Raw genomic sequence first — 14,505 nt, 5'->3', positions numbered from 1 at the left:
CTTATTTAACTAAGTATACACGATAATCGCTGTACCGACTTTTTGGTCGCATTTGTCGGTTTTGGTTTTTGCTTGAATGCATGCGGACAATTCTGATTTCCAATTTAATATCTTATCCGAAGTGAGTTTCTACAATTTCTTCATGAGAAATTTAATTGACATCAAGGCCTCAGGCGAACTAAAAAATAATAATAATAATAATAATTTGACTTCTTCTTTCGCTGCATCTCTACTTTGCATTATTGTTGCAAATGCACGTCATTCCGCATTAAACCACATGGTGTGTTTTTTTTGCTCTTTTCTATCATAATCTTTCGTGGGGGAACCACGGACCCCCCCCCTGCACACACACACACACACACACACACACACATTGGATCTCAAAAGGCACAAAGTGTATTTTGTGGCTTTGTCGCGGTTAAAAAGCAGAGTTTTTTTCCTCATCCCTTCTTTTTCTCCTTTTTCTGGGAGACGAGGTGAACAAACAAAAGGCCTGCCAGTCGGCACGGTGCCACACAGGACGGGGGAGTGGGGGGGGGAGGCGCTACTCAATTATGGCGCTTAATCAGGCCCTCAGCACATGAACTTTGTTTTGCCTCAGCCTCTCTGCTGGCAGCGCGGCGGCGGCCATTGATCAAGAACAGCACTTTGCTTTGAAACCTGCAGGGAACGTGGAAGAAAGAAAAGAACAAAAGAAAGAGGAAGGAGCTCTCAGGGGGAGATTAGCAAAATGAGAATGTCTGCAAGGAGCCTCGGGCCGCGACTTGGATTGTTTTTGAAAGTGAAGCCGCGCGGCCGGACGTCTCACGCTCTGCCTTCTGTCCCCCTCCCCCCCCCCCCCCTGCAGTGAACAAGCACAAGCCGTGGATCGAGACGTCGTACCACGGGGTGATCACTGAAGACACCGACGTGGTCCTGCTGGATCCTCCTCTGGTGGCCCTGGACAAAGACGCCCCCGTCCCTTACGCAGGTACGCTCCATTCAACAGGGGGGGGGGTTGTTGATCCGCATAGGGAAGCGCAGCTGCAGGATGTGCTTATGAACCGTATAAAGTCATGTGATGTCACTGTGAAGGGGCTTAAATGGGCTTTGTGTGCTTTGACTGCAGCATCACAGCTGGTTTTCATCTTATGACCCTGCAGACATTTGATCCGATGGTTCCCAGTGGGCACACATCACATGCGCAGGTCATATTTCATATTCACTTACAGTGCAGAGGGGTCTTCAATAAGCCCCGTGGTGGCTGTGCACGCTGCAAAAAAAAAAAAAAAGAGAAAGGAAAGAAAGAGTCAAATGGGATTAGATCCTTTCCACTTTGTGGCCGTTCCAGCTCCTCCAAAGGGGGCCAGCTCTCCTGCTGGAGGCGTCCAGGCCACCCGCCAGGGTGCTAATGTGGCCAAGGCCTGGAGCTGAGCTGGATGGCGCGTGACTGTGTGTGTGTGTGTGTGTGTGTGTGTGTGTGTGTGTGTGTGTGTGTGTGTGGCCCAAGGGGGCTCACTGTAATGGCCCCCTACAGGGAGAAAGAGAGGAAATGATGAGACAGAAGGGAGGGCAGCTGGCTGACCAGCATATGTCCTCTGGCCCTCAGTAGACTGACAGGCGCAAACACACACACACACACACACACACACACACACTCACAATGGGCAGAGCATGGGTATTCCTGGATTTTGTAAGCGATGGTACCAAGGGAGATTTTCTCACTAAATTATTAATAAGCAGGAACATTAACATCACCAATCTGTCTTACAGCAGCCCCCCACCCCCCCCCTCCCATCCGCCTCCCCCCCTCCCTGCTATTTCTCTCATCCCTCTCTCGTTCCCTCGCATCGCCACTTCCCACATGTTCTTTCTTATTTTGAATCCCACCTCCTCCTCCCACCTACCTTCAAGCTACCCACAACCCCCTACACACACACACAGACACACACACACGCACCACACACACACGCACGCACGCACGCACGCACGCACACGTTGCAGCAGTCGCCCTCATTTCTCCTCCTCTCAAAGCAGCGGCGTCCAACCAGGCAGACAGTTATCCAGTAATCCGGCCTTCTCGGGGGTTCAGCCTCATTAATTCGACCAGCCAGGTTTTAAATAAAATAAGACCGGCGGCGTCTGACGGGCAGCAACCACTCGGAGGAGAGACGTGTCTTTGAATGGAAAGGACCGCACAACTCGGTTGAATTGAATGGGAAAACCTCCCCCCCCCCCCCCCCACCAAAGAACCAACCACGAACCCACCGGCGCTCCCCTTCGGCGAGCACGGTCGCCACGCTCACTGGGCCTGGAACCACGGGGGGGGGGGGGGGGAAGTGGCGCCCGACCGCGGCAGAAGGCCTCTGAGCCACACAGGGAGGGCGAGACGCGCTGACACGCGGCGACCCATCGCTTCACGCATGGACGCCACCCGAGAATAAAAGCAAATGACAAAAAAAGCGTGCAGGCCGAAGAGCGGAACCACGCCGAGGAAAACACACTCGTGCCCGTGAGTTTCCTCTTTTCAAACGGCTCATTCCTTATTCACGAGCGGAAGTCACGCGCGCGTCTAGCCCGTCGCGTCAAATCCTTTTATCGGGTTGACGAGAGGCGACGCGCGGCGACATCGCCCCCGTCGGCCCCCCGTGAACCGCGCCGCTGCGAGGGGGGGCCAGATTACATCTCTTCCTTCCCGACGACTTTGAACCACATTCGCATTCCAACCGCGGAGCTGAAAACACAGAAGCGTGAGGACGTCAGACACCGTTAAGAGCATTAAACTGGTTTAATATTATTATGAACAGCCACTCATTGACTTACAGGTGACATTCGCCGTGTTAATGCCGTCATCTACACAGTGAAGTGGGAATCTTCTGCACAGCTTTGCTTTGAAGTAAACTTATTTTGACATGTGTGACCTGCTGTATCATGCTTTTACCTGCATTAAGGGTGTGCTTAAATTATTACCATTCCATATTTTCATGGATAGAGATGCTGCTGAAGATGTGCAGTATCCGGAGAGTCTCTGACTCAAACTTCTGCCCTTTAGGCGTAATTTAAAATAAACCCTTCAACGCTTTCTTAATAGAATCCGATAGTTTCCAATTAATCCAATTAACTCCAAAAACAGCTGACGAAATCACGTCGTCATCCGCTGCCGTTAAGCATTTAAAACAGGTCCGGGTAAACATGCAGGCAGTGATTAATTAGCTCCTCACAGATAATTACCAAAAGGATCTCATTAGACGGCCGGTACTGAGCACACGAGCAGCGCGATGCTTTTATAAACAGAGAGGAGTGAACGGGTTGTTTTTTGGGGGTCATTTTGTGGTCAGGCGGAGAGACTCGGCGACGACGTCTCCGTTTGCAAACGAAAAACATGAAGATTTCTATAAAAATGTAAAACGTGCCGACATGTCGACAGGACATTTGAAACCACTTCCAGTCTCGCCGTGATGTGAAAACCTCGCATCTGATGTCTGTGCGGCCGCTTGACTCGGGAGCTCCGCGTCCTGCGGTTTCATCATTTTTCATGGGAAAAAGGGAAAAATCCCCGCGGCCGCCTCGGGAACGTGTCCATGTGGCTCCGGGAAATGGTCTTAACCGTCATGCTGTATAAATGGAAACCGCGAGTCACTGTAATCGCCACTGGATGACACAGATGTGAAGTTGAAGACGGGGCCTCTGACAGGAGACGCTTTGTGCCGTTTTCAAAGCCAAATGAAAGTATGCGGCAGCTTTATAACTGTTTCATTTTTTTATTTTTTTTACCCTTTAAAGAAAGAAAATCCGCAGGTGCCGCAGCGTCAAAGCCGCCAGGACGCCGACTTCAAAGCTCCTGGTCCAAACCCTGATTACAAAGCAACTGATTGGAATCATTTTGAGAGATCAGAAGAATAAATCCTCTCCACAACACGGCCGCCTGATGGCTTAAATCCATCCATCCGTGCCCCCCCCCCCCCTCGCTAAAATGTGCCCGCTCTGTAAGTCATCTGGCTGCTTCCTCCCCTCCTTCCTTAATCGAGCTCTATTCTGAGTTCTACCTTGGCGGACGGAACGCAGCTCGGGGGGCAGCGAAGCTGTCGAGTGAAACCGGGTTCACGTTGTTGTTCGGCGACGCTCTTTTTTTTTTCCCACGCAGACTCGTATTTGCAGACTCGTATTTGCAGACTCGTATTTGCAGACTGGCGAGGCGGCCTAATGACTGAGTGGACTCCGACTTTGGCTTCAAGACAACGGAGCCGTCGCTGCGCCATTGTTCACATGCTCATTTATTAACGAAGTACCGAAAGGCAATCTGCTTCCTCACTGAAGCACACAGATCAGGGAAATAGTCTTTGTAATGAGATTTTTTTTTTTTGTCTCTTCCTCTTTGTAGGATTTTCTTTTTGTCTTTTGATGATGGCGGCTTTTCAAGGAAGATTCTCATTTTCTTTCAGAATCATTTTTCATTGAGCGTCCAAATAATATTAGACGTGTTTATTACAGTCATGTGACTTGTGACTGTGCTTACGCAATAAGCAGTTGAATGATAAAAGCATAAGCCAGGCATGAAAATCCCTCACCTTTCGGCGAAATTCGCCGTTTTGAAACCAAAATAGGTGACCTACGTCAATCGTGTAGATTCAGTGTCAGAAGGAAGCGCGAGATTCAGTGAACTGCGAATCATTTTAATATTTCCTGGTATATCTAAGTTAAGTTAGCCGGGAGCTTTGTTGACATAGACTTAGCTAACGTTAGCTACAGCTTGATGAGTTGAGTCATTTAACGCGACGTCGGCCAGCTAGCTAAAGCTCCGTTAGCTAACGCTAGCGTTCTCGAGGAGGTAGATGTTGAGGTGAGGGGGCCGACGAGGCAGAAGGTGAAGTGCTTCACCGTTCTATCAATAAGCAGACCCGCCAACCTGATTCTGACTTCAAAGTACGCTGAACGAATCATTGACCCGAAGACACGGTGAATTTCAATGAATCAATGAATGACGCGAAGAAATCTCTGGGACAAAACCAGTTGAAAACCCCTAGAGGGTTAATATCCTTCTCACCTTTTTCACCCTTGACCCCTTTTCATGCCTGATAAGCGGCAGAACCAGTGAGCTCCGTAACTCTCAGCATCAGAAATCTTTTTAAAATAACCAGTTGACGTCCCCTCGGTCTCCCTTTTGACCGCCGAGCTCCAATGAATATTTCAGAAAAAAATGTGAACACGGTTCATTTTGTCTTTTCAAAATAAACCTCCGTCTTGCTGAGAATACGTTGCACACACTGGAAGAGCTTCCCTCCACCTCAGGAGCAGAACGTCAGTGGGCCTCCATGCTGCTTCCGGCCGGAGGACGAGCTGCCAGAGGGCCTCCGGGCCGGGGCGGGGGGACAGACCGTCCCGGAGTGTCCTCACTGGACATTTGGCGTGAGGATTTGAACGCGGCCTCTTGGGGTGGAGCGCCGAGGTAAAGCGATCCGAATGGCTTCTTCCGCCGTCGTGACATCCCCTCCGCACTCCCCCGTTCACCTCGTCTCCACCTTATTAAACCGTCCCTCTGTCGCCTGCTTGATTTCTATTGAACGGGTACAATCTTCTCACAGGGGCGAGACATCGTCTGTCACGCTGCGCGAGAAAAGGCCGCTATCGCCCAGGAGAGCGTGAAGAGATGAACGCGGGTATCAAAGGGAAATCTCCTCTCGCTAGAAACAGAACAGCTGTGGCTCCAAGTACTAATCCCCCCCCCCCGCACGCGTCCGTGTGTTTAATTCCCTCCCTCCCTCGCGACCCGCGTTCCACCACCCGTGGCCTCAATCACCTGACAGCGAGATCACCGCACAACACCCCGCCCCCCCCCCCCCCCCCCGTCCCCCCCTTTTTTCCACATCCAATGCGTCTGCACTGATTTTGCCTCATCGGGCTCCACTTCTTATCTCGGCACAAGCGTTTTATCTTCTTTTCTTAACACGTCGTAGCGGCTAATGTAATTCACACATTTCACCCGCCGGTAAATCAAAGTCTCAATTAGCTGAGAGCGGGGGAGGGGGGTGAGGGGCGGGAGGGGGGCGGGTTGCTGACGGAATAAAAGCCGAAGAATCGTCCCCCGCGTTAAGTGATGGGAGAGATCCCTCGTAACCAAGGAGACGACGTGGTCCTGGGCGCCACATCCTGACACATCGATGGTCTTTGAGCGAAACGTGGGGGGGAGGGAAAAAAAAAGCTGTTTTAAATAAACAATGATTTTTGCAGAAACATGACAGTAGGGCATCAAGGGTCCAGGAGGCCGCTCGTCAAGGTCATTTACCTGAGATGAGAACCCATTGAATGCATTAGCTCCATAGTGCATGAGCTCGTTTTACACACACACACACACACACACACACACACTGCACACCTTCACAACACCGCCACTGACGCCATGGAATATTCATGCGTTACGAGTATTACATTAATCCTCATGAATTGTAAGATTCTCCCACGTGCGCTCGCCATCCTTGGAAAAACAACGCCTTCCGACGTGTCGACGTAAGGCGGCGGGAAAGCTGGAGTTTTGAGTACAGACAGCGTGTAGATACGAAGTTAACCGACAGAACTGGGGGGACGGGGGGGCCTCTGAGGTACAAACCAGGCGAGTCGCCTGCGTGCTGCGTTGTCGAGCAGCTCGGGATGGAAGTAATTGGCCGCAGAGACAAAGACAGTGCTGTTTTATTTGGGGGGGGTTATAGATACTTCTTGTAAGTGGCATGTCACAAAGACCCCGCGGCGAGACGCCTGCAGAATTACTGAAAATGATGTGTACAAGATTGGCCGCCAAAATCCAATCTGCTCTCCGCCTCAGTCATTTTGCAAAGTTGACGACGTCGGGGGAACTTGTGACAGTCCAATTAAGGACATTTGCATATCAGGAGGCTTAAATTATTGTCATCCACTGGAGCACAAAACGGGGGCGCCGCTCGGGAGGAGAAAGGGCGGCGATCCGTCGTGTGGACGGAGGGGAGGCGAGGAGGGAGACACAGAAGGGCTTCTGTCAGCTTTTAACGCCGTGTTGTTGTTGTTGTTGTTGCGCGTTCAAATGTGCATTTCCTCCTCGATTGTCTCGCTTCTCCCGCGTCCCCCCTTCGCCAGGTCTCCCCCGTTTTGGCTGATCCTAAAGTTTTTACTCAAAATCAACGACTTTGATTCCTCTCGCTCTGGCCTCCCGTCGTGGAGACCAGGCGAAGGCGTTGACCGACGGAAGCAAGCGACTGCAGGCGCGCGCGCGTGAGATGTTCCGTTTTCTCGCCGTGATCCTCGCCGTCTCTCTTTGTCGCGGGCCATCGCTCCCCACCCTTTATGTGTTCGGATCGGAAACCCCGCCCGCAAACATTCGAGCCACGTTTCTCCAGCTCGCCGAGGCCGACCACCACGCGTCGATGTAGGATTACAATATTATTCTGAAGGAATTTGCATTAGCTGTAAGCATTTCTTTGCGCGTGGAAGTAAAATTCTTTAGTTGTCGTAAAATATTTAAGACATAACCATAGTGGACGTCTTTGAACAAACCGCAGTCTGATAAACGCCTGCAAGGACTCTGCAGTCTGACACATTAAAGGTGGAGTACGAGGCCCCGCACAACAATTTACTTCGGGGGAACTGATGTTATCAGTTTTCTGCTTCATCGCGTCCCCAATATTTCATCAGCCTCACATACAAAGCCGACTTTTTGTCCTCTCGACATATTGATTTTCCATTCAAACTTTTTGCTTACAAGGTGCCGGCAAACAGAACATTACCAACAGCTGCAAAACCAATTTTCTTAACGGAAAAAAACTATAACCTGGGCACAGAAACACAGAATTACACACAACATTGGACGGCATTGTTGACATAACTTAACGAAATATTGACTTTATTCATAAAGAATGAAATGAAAAGCTCATTTATGTGTTGCCTCTTATTGCTCTTAATGTGTCCCGGGCTTTTATTGTGAAGGGCGGAACTTAAGGAGCACTTAAGGTTCTATAGATGATTAAAAAACGCCTCCACGTTGCTGTTTAAATATTTGCTGCTGGACCCTCGACTACATTCCTTGCAGTTTGGGGATATTTTCCTGCATTCAAGTTCGAGTTGATTAGTTCTGGAGGTAAAAGATAGCAGAGTGTGGAAGTGTGACTAGAACCCGAACCTCAATGATCTGGAAAGACTCCTGCAAACAATCCACACTGTGCGTCCTGAGATACTGATGTACAAATAACTCTGGTTATTTGTACATCAAATAACACTGGTTTGTGCGTCGCACCCTGAGCACCAGGATGCGACGCACACAGTTCCTACACTGTAGAATTTCGAAAAGCCGAAAATACGAATCCCCTGTTGAATTTATTATACAATTTGATCCAGAACAACAGGCATTAACATACGAAAGAGAAGCAGCAGGCCGAACGCACTATTCAAGTCCCAGTCCATTCAAATCTGTGACTTACGATCCTCTTCTTTTTTTTGTCTACTTTGTCGACCATGATTTGCCAGATTAACTTGAAACCAGCGATCGAGACCATAAACTCACGCTTCCTCTTTTTACCGATGACTTCGTCCCTCGGATGAAATCACCAGTTGTGATGTTTTATTAGCTCATATGCTGCCAGCCGGGACGACGAGGCCTCCTTAGCGCCATGCGTGCGTCAGACATGCAGCACAACGCTGCCCGTCGGCGCTATTCTCGTTTATTAGGCCGTCGCCTCAGCTGACAGCCGTACAGCGGCGTCGCACTCCTGCTGCGGCCCGATAGCGTCGTTTTCACCGCCCCCCCACCCCCCGTCAATTTCCCCTCGCCTGATCCCCTTTGAGATTCCGACGGTTAAACGCCGACCGAGGAATACGGGAAGGGACGGGCGCTGCGGCGCGCTCCTTCATTGGCGCTGTCGTACTTTGCCGGAGTGAAAAGCCGGTGGGGGAAGCAGGAAAAGATGCACCGAAAGCAGGCGGGGGAAATAAAAGCAGCACAAGGAGGTGAAGAAGTGGAAAGCGAGGGAGGCGGAGCGTCTCGGGCGTTTATCGTCTCCGCCCTCGACGCGGCGATAAATGTGGCTGGGGCGTAAACTTTAATGGCCCCCACCTGGCAAGGGAACAAATTTGCCAATATTTAATTAACTGTAATGCGATCGCTCAGAGTGGTAACGGATGGAGCCGCTCCGGCTGCCGGGCGCCATCGGCCCGCAGCTCATTTAGCTCCGAGGAAACGCCGCAATCAACAGGGGTTGGGGGCGCGTTGAGTCGCCGTCCATCATCACGGCTCCTCCTGGCTCTCGCTTTGTGGCCTCTTGCGTGATTTAGGTTCACGCTTGGGCTCATTTATTTATTCACGCCTAAAATAAGAAGCCATGTTTGTGACCTGCAATGAGACCTCAGGCCGCCTTTGGTTTTCCGCAGACGTCCGTGGATTAATAAATAAATATCTCACCGCTTCTATTCGCCTGGACCTTGGATGAGAATCCCCGAGCACTTGCGTCAAAAATATATTCGATCAATAGAAAAGCACCGAAAACTGTCCAGGAAGACGGACAGCGGTCAAGCTCGATGGAAATGAAGTGCAAATGAACGGCGTATATATTCTCGCCGCCTCATTTTCTCCGTGACCTTTACAACTTTCCACCGAAAACAAATAAGGGCTGCGGTGCTTTTCCCTTCGGTTGAGTTCCCAATCAGTCAGAGACGAGCCGGCGACGAGTTCACAGAACCTTTGGCAAAAAATATATGAATTTGCTAATAAAAGATTAAATCAGGAAGGTAATTGGACACGAGGCGGTGGAGCAGATTTCATTTTTAATGTTCCGCCACCAACCCGAATAAGCAATTTGTCAGGATGACGCCTCAGATTTGTTTATTTTCCTTGTGAGGTTTCATGAGCACGCAACACGGAAACAAAAGAGGACGTTGTCTACCTGAATGCTTTTCACCCTTTTTTCTTCCCCTCCGTCTGCAGTAGATTCCTCCAGTCATGGTTTCATAGGACAGCAGCACCTTTGTACTGTCAACAAGTGACTCACCGCAGGGCCTAACTCCTTTAACCTCCATGACACACACACACACACACACACACACACACACACACACACACACACACACACACACACACACACACACACACACACGCCATCACCAAAACCCTCCCAATAAGTGATTCATCAGCCCTGATTTATTCCCTGCCGGAGTGTGTGTTAATCACAAGCGTCTGATCGATAACAACTGAACGACGGCTCGACGGCACACACACGTGTTCCCGTGTGTGTGTGTGTGTGTGTGAACCCCTCCGGGGATAAGTACAGTCTTTACACCTGCGTGATGGATGGGCCGAGTCTTTTAGCCCCCGGCGGCGTTTTACAGGCTGTGAGCGGCCTCCTCCCCCAGCTGACCGAGGACACGCGCGGCCCACTCACATGTCGCTGAGACGCTTTATTCCGAGAGGGCATTGAACTGTTGACCTTCTGCTTTCAGACACAGAGAGTAAGAATTAACAGGATTTACAATTCTAATTTGTGTTGTGAGAATCCACTTAACACCTCCGCCTGGATCACCGTCCATGCGGATGCATTTCTATTTGCACAGAACCTTCTTAGGACCAGATAAATCCGTAAGCTCAACTGCAAGCAGACCAAGTGCAGAGCTTAAAGTAATTAAAGAGAATTGCATCATTAGGATCATTGATTGCATTTGGGCATCCGTGACATGAGCTTAGTGAGGAATCAGACCCGCCGATCGAGATGCTGCTTTTGTGTTGTCAAAGAACCCTGGACCCTCGTTTATGGACACGCACACACATGCACACGCACACTCCAGCATCTCTGCACCAGCATCATCTGAGGGGATGGAAGTAGCCGCGTTAAGCGTCTCTCTGACGGGATGGAAGCAACAAAGCAACAAAGAAGAATGCGGGCCGCCGGGGGGGGCGGGGGGGAGGTGGGGGGGGGGCGCGCCACAGCACTAATAACGCTGTGAGCAATTTCTGGTGATTTTCTGGATGAAAAGCATCATTTAGCTCCAGACACATTTGCGTGAGACTCCACAGGAGCCTAATTAGAATCTGGGGGCCGCGATTTCGGAGGGGCGTCGGCGTGAGCAACGGTCGGGCTTTGGATCCGGCGAGTCGGCGCGCTCGGAGGCGAGGGACCGCGGTGATGGCGACGCTGGGGGGGAGGAACGTGAGCGTCAGAGTACAATCATGCCAGCCTGCGCTTATGTGGAGGTTTAATTATCATTCAAAGCGTCGGGTCGGCTATTTCTAAGTGATTTCCAAGCAACTGGTGTTAGTCAACATCGCATTTGCATATCTGTGATTTATCAAGCTTTAAATTGGGTTTTAAAGAAAGTTTTCAGCCGGAGGAAACGTTGAGCGGAAGTTATTTTTGGGTAGAACATTGTTAGCTCCGTTGAGCACAAAGGCCTTTAAAGGGGGCTTTTGTTGCCTTTCACAGGAGCGTGTCAGCGGGGGGCCGGGGGGGGGGGACGGACCAAAGCCAGTGTTCTCAGGGTGACTCCGGTGGACTGTCCATCACAGGCTCGTGCCGTTGCTCAAAGGGGGCGTTTAGCGACCCGTCAGGGCTCAAAGCCCCCCCGCTGCCCCTCGCTGTCCCCGGCTGCCCCCCTGGGACAGAAATCTAACCGTGGCTTCGTGGATCTACAGAAAAAAAACGCTCTAAAGGCTCCGTGTTTTTCTTCATTTTGTGCCTCGGACTTAGTATTTTAGGGATAAACACAATAAGCAGATTACACACCCTGTAAAATTAAGCATTAAAATCCCTCACAACTAGAGGATTAAGTGCTCCATTGTGTGTGATGTAACATTATCTGACTGTAACATCTACAGCGTTCACATAAAAAGCTGCACAACGTTCTTGGTGATGTTGGGGCTTTTGTTTAATTTAAGGTCTATTTGAAGGTGAAAGGAGAAAGGCTTTTATTTCACATTCAGTTTCTGTTGTAAATCCTTAAATTGATGCCCCATCAATGCTTCTCCTACGCCTCGTCCTCCTCTCCACCCCCCCCCCCCCGCGGGGTGGAAGTCCTCGCCCCGCGGCGATGATGCAGTGTCGTGTCAGGCCGCGGTTCCAATTCACCGCCCGCGTCCTTTGCAGCCCCCACAGCGAATGCGTCATCACAGGGTGACAAGACCCGGCGCGTTCTAAAAGCCCGCTCAGCGCGACCGCAGGGGACACATTGTGTCTCCAACGAAAGAGGGTCACATGACCACGTTTTATACCAGGAACACAAAGGAATAGAAAGCAACTGGTCATGTTTTTTTGGGATGTTCTCGGTATCGGGGTGCTGTTACCGTCGTCCTGCAGCTCGGGGGTTGGGCTCACCGTTCAATCCGCGATGTGCGATTGTCGTCCGGCGGGCGAGAGAGCGCCTTACCCCGGCTCGGCCCAACGAGAGGAGAGGAACCTTCCCCCCTGTATCCTCACGCTGCCTCTTTCGTTCAGACGGACCGCCGTGAACTGCACCAGCACAGATGAAATGCCTCTGCTGAGTAATGGCTGCAGCCTTTCCCCAAAACGCCGGCTCGATGACTTTTAAGGCAAAGCCGGGTCGTAAAAGTCGAGGTCGGCCCCGGCGCTGAATAACAAGCGCGCGGCGTGTTGGCCGTGAGTTTAGCTTCAGAGCGATCGCCATTTAACTGCAATCACCCCCACGCGCGTCACGCATCGCGGGTACGTTTGTCATGCGTCGGGCGTTGCAGACGTTTTCCACCACAAAGTTATGCACGAAAAAAGAAAAAGGCTGGATATTCATGAGCATGCAGGAGGCCGGAGCGCGGGGGGGGGGGAGAGGGGGGGAGACTTGTGCCGTTGGCTCTCTGTAACATCTGAAGCTGCTTTAATCCGGCACTCGGGTTGCAAATGACCGTGGAGGCCAACTGCTCACGCAGGGAGAAACGCACACGCCAAGACACGCGTGTGGCCGCTCAGGAGTCTTCCGTGCGCGTGTTGAGGCGGGGGGAGGGGGGGCGTCAAAGGCCGGAGATGACGGTGGGAATTCGACCGTCTTTCTGGTTTCTCTAAATGAGACATTTGTGCCGATTTGCATTGATGGCGTCTCTCCCATTGTGGTCTGAAGAGCCGGGCGGGACGTGAAAGTGGGGGTCTGAGTCGGGGTGTTTTATTAGCTGCTGGATATTGCTGAGGTGGTTAAGATGGGCTATTTGATTTGCACCGCTCCTTTCATTCGCTCCGTTTGATTTGCGATAAGCGACTTTTCCTCAGGAAGAAATCGGTGGTAATTCCACAGTTTGTGCTCTCGCTCTCTCTCTCTCACTCACCCAGGACTCCCGCGTCCCCGCCCGAGGCGCGATGGCAAATGAATTGATTCCAATACAAATGAAGTCACGATAGTAATCCCGTGCTAAGTGGCTGCTGCTTAATTTCACGTTGATGAATGAACTGCCCGAGCCGGAGCTGCTCAGAACAATGGTTTCCAATCAGAGCGACGCTAATTGCAGACACATTGATCGGTCGGTGGAGCGATATTTTGAGGACGCCGTCGGATGAGTGGCAGCGCTGTTCCCGGGGGCAAACACTTGAGTCCCTCTTCATGTGAGTTCGTGGGGTTTCAACGGCACAATAACGCCGTTTCGGGGGCCTAGTGGGAAGTTTCTCTTGAAACGGGGGGCGGGGGGTTGGGGGGGCTGCTTCCACATTACGAGCCGGGCCGCCCGTGAAGCAACAACAAGTAAAGGACGAGACGCCGAGGCCGTTTGAATGCAGATTAGATTAACATGCATGAGTTATAGCTCCAAAACGCAACCTTGCGAGGCGCGTAGGAGCCGCAGCGGTAAAGTACACACTGCAGCATCTGCCTCTTCAACGCAGGTAAACAGATGAATTAAACAGAGTTTCGCGGTGAAGGTCGTACTCCGGATGTTGTGCATGGGTTGACGGAAAAGGTGCCTTTTGCAATATTTTTTACTATTGGTGTGCGATTCTCCGGAGGACGTGCAGCCCTGCAACGAAACCGCGCGAATGTTGCATCACACAGTGTGTGGATTGTTGTGTGTTGATGGTGTTTAATTGGTGCTGAATGGTGGCGGCGTGCAGACGGGGGGGGGGGGGTCTGATCCCCGCGGGATGAGGTGCAGTCAGAGGAAGGTCAGCCCGTGGCTGCGTGTTTCTCCGCTTCGCTGTAACGAGAGAGCGGAGCGGCGAGGATTAGACCCTAATCCACCTGCATCTCTCCCGCCCTCGTGGTTTGTTTGCACCTCCTCCCTCCTCCTCCTCCCCCCTCTCTCTCTGTCCCTCCCGAACTCAATCAATCTGCCTCTCCTCCTTTCAAGCGCGGCTCGTCTGCTCATCTTTATTAACATCGCCACACAGTCCGTGTTGGGGAATAAACTACAAGTTCAGATCAATTTCAATCTTATGATGCATTTTAAGCACGATTCTTCTTAGAATTTAGCCTGAATTTATCAGACTGCAAATAGATCGTGGTCTTTGAAGTGCATTTTCTGAATGGGGTTAAATATTATGGGAATAAAATACATTTGACATCGTTAGGTTGGAGCAGATTCCATGTGCA

General features: G+C 51.1%; 1 protein-coding gene across 1 annotated transcript in view; it reads left to right on the top strand.

The window, feature by feature from the left end:
* The window catches only part of LOC120828740 (calsyntenin-2), a 128,468-nt gene that overhangs the window by 47,444 nt on the left and 66,519 nt on the right, over window positions 1-14,505 (top strand). The window contains exon 2 of the mRNA XM_078107278.1: window positions 848-970. Coding sequence (XP_077963404.1) covers window positions 848-970 — 123 coding nt within the window. The remainder of the gene's footprint in view (window positions 1-847; window positions 971-14,505) is intronic.

Source organism: Gasterosteus aculeatus, chromosome 1, assembly GCF_964276395.1.
Source record: "Gasterosteus aculeatus chromosome 1, fGasAcu3.hap1.1, whole genome shotgun sequence".
NCBI classification, from domain to species: Eukaryota; Metazoa; Chordata; class Actinopteri; order Perciformes; family Gasterosteidae; genus Gasterosteus; species Gasterosteus aculeatus.
The sequence above is the reverse complement of the archived record's forward strand: the minus strand, read 5'-3'. Positions and strand labels throughout refer to the sequence as shown.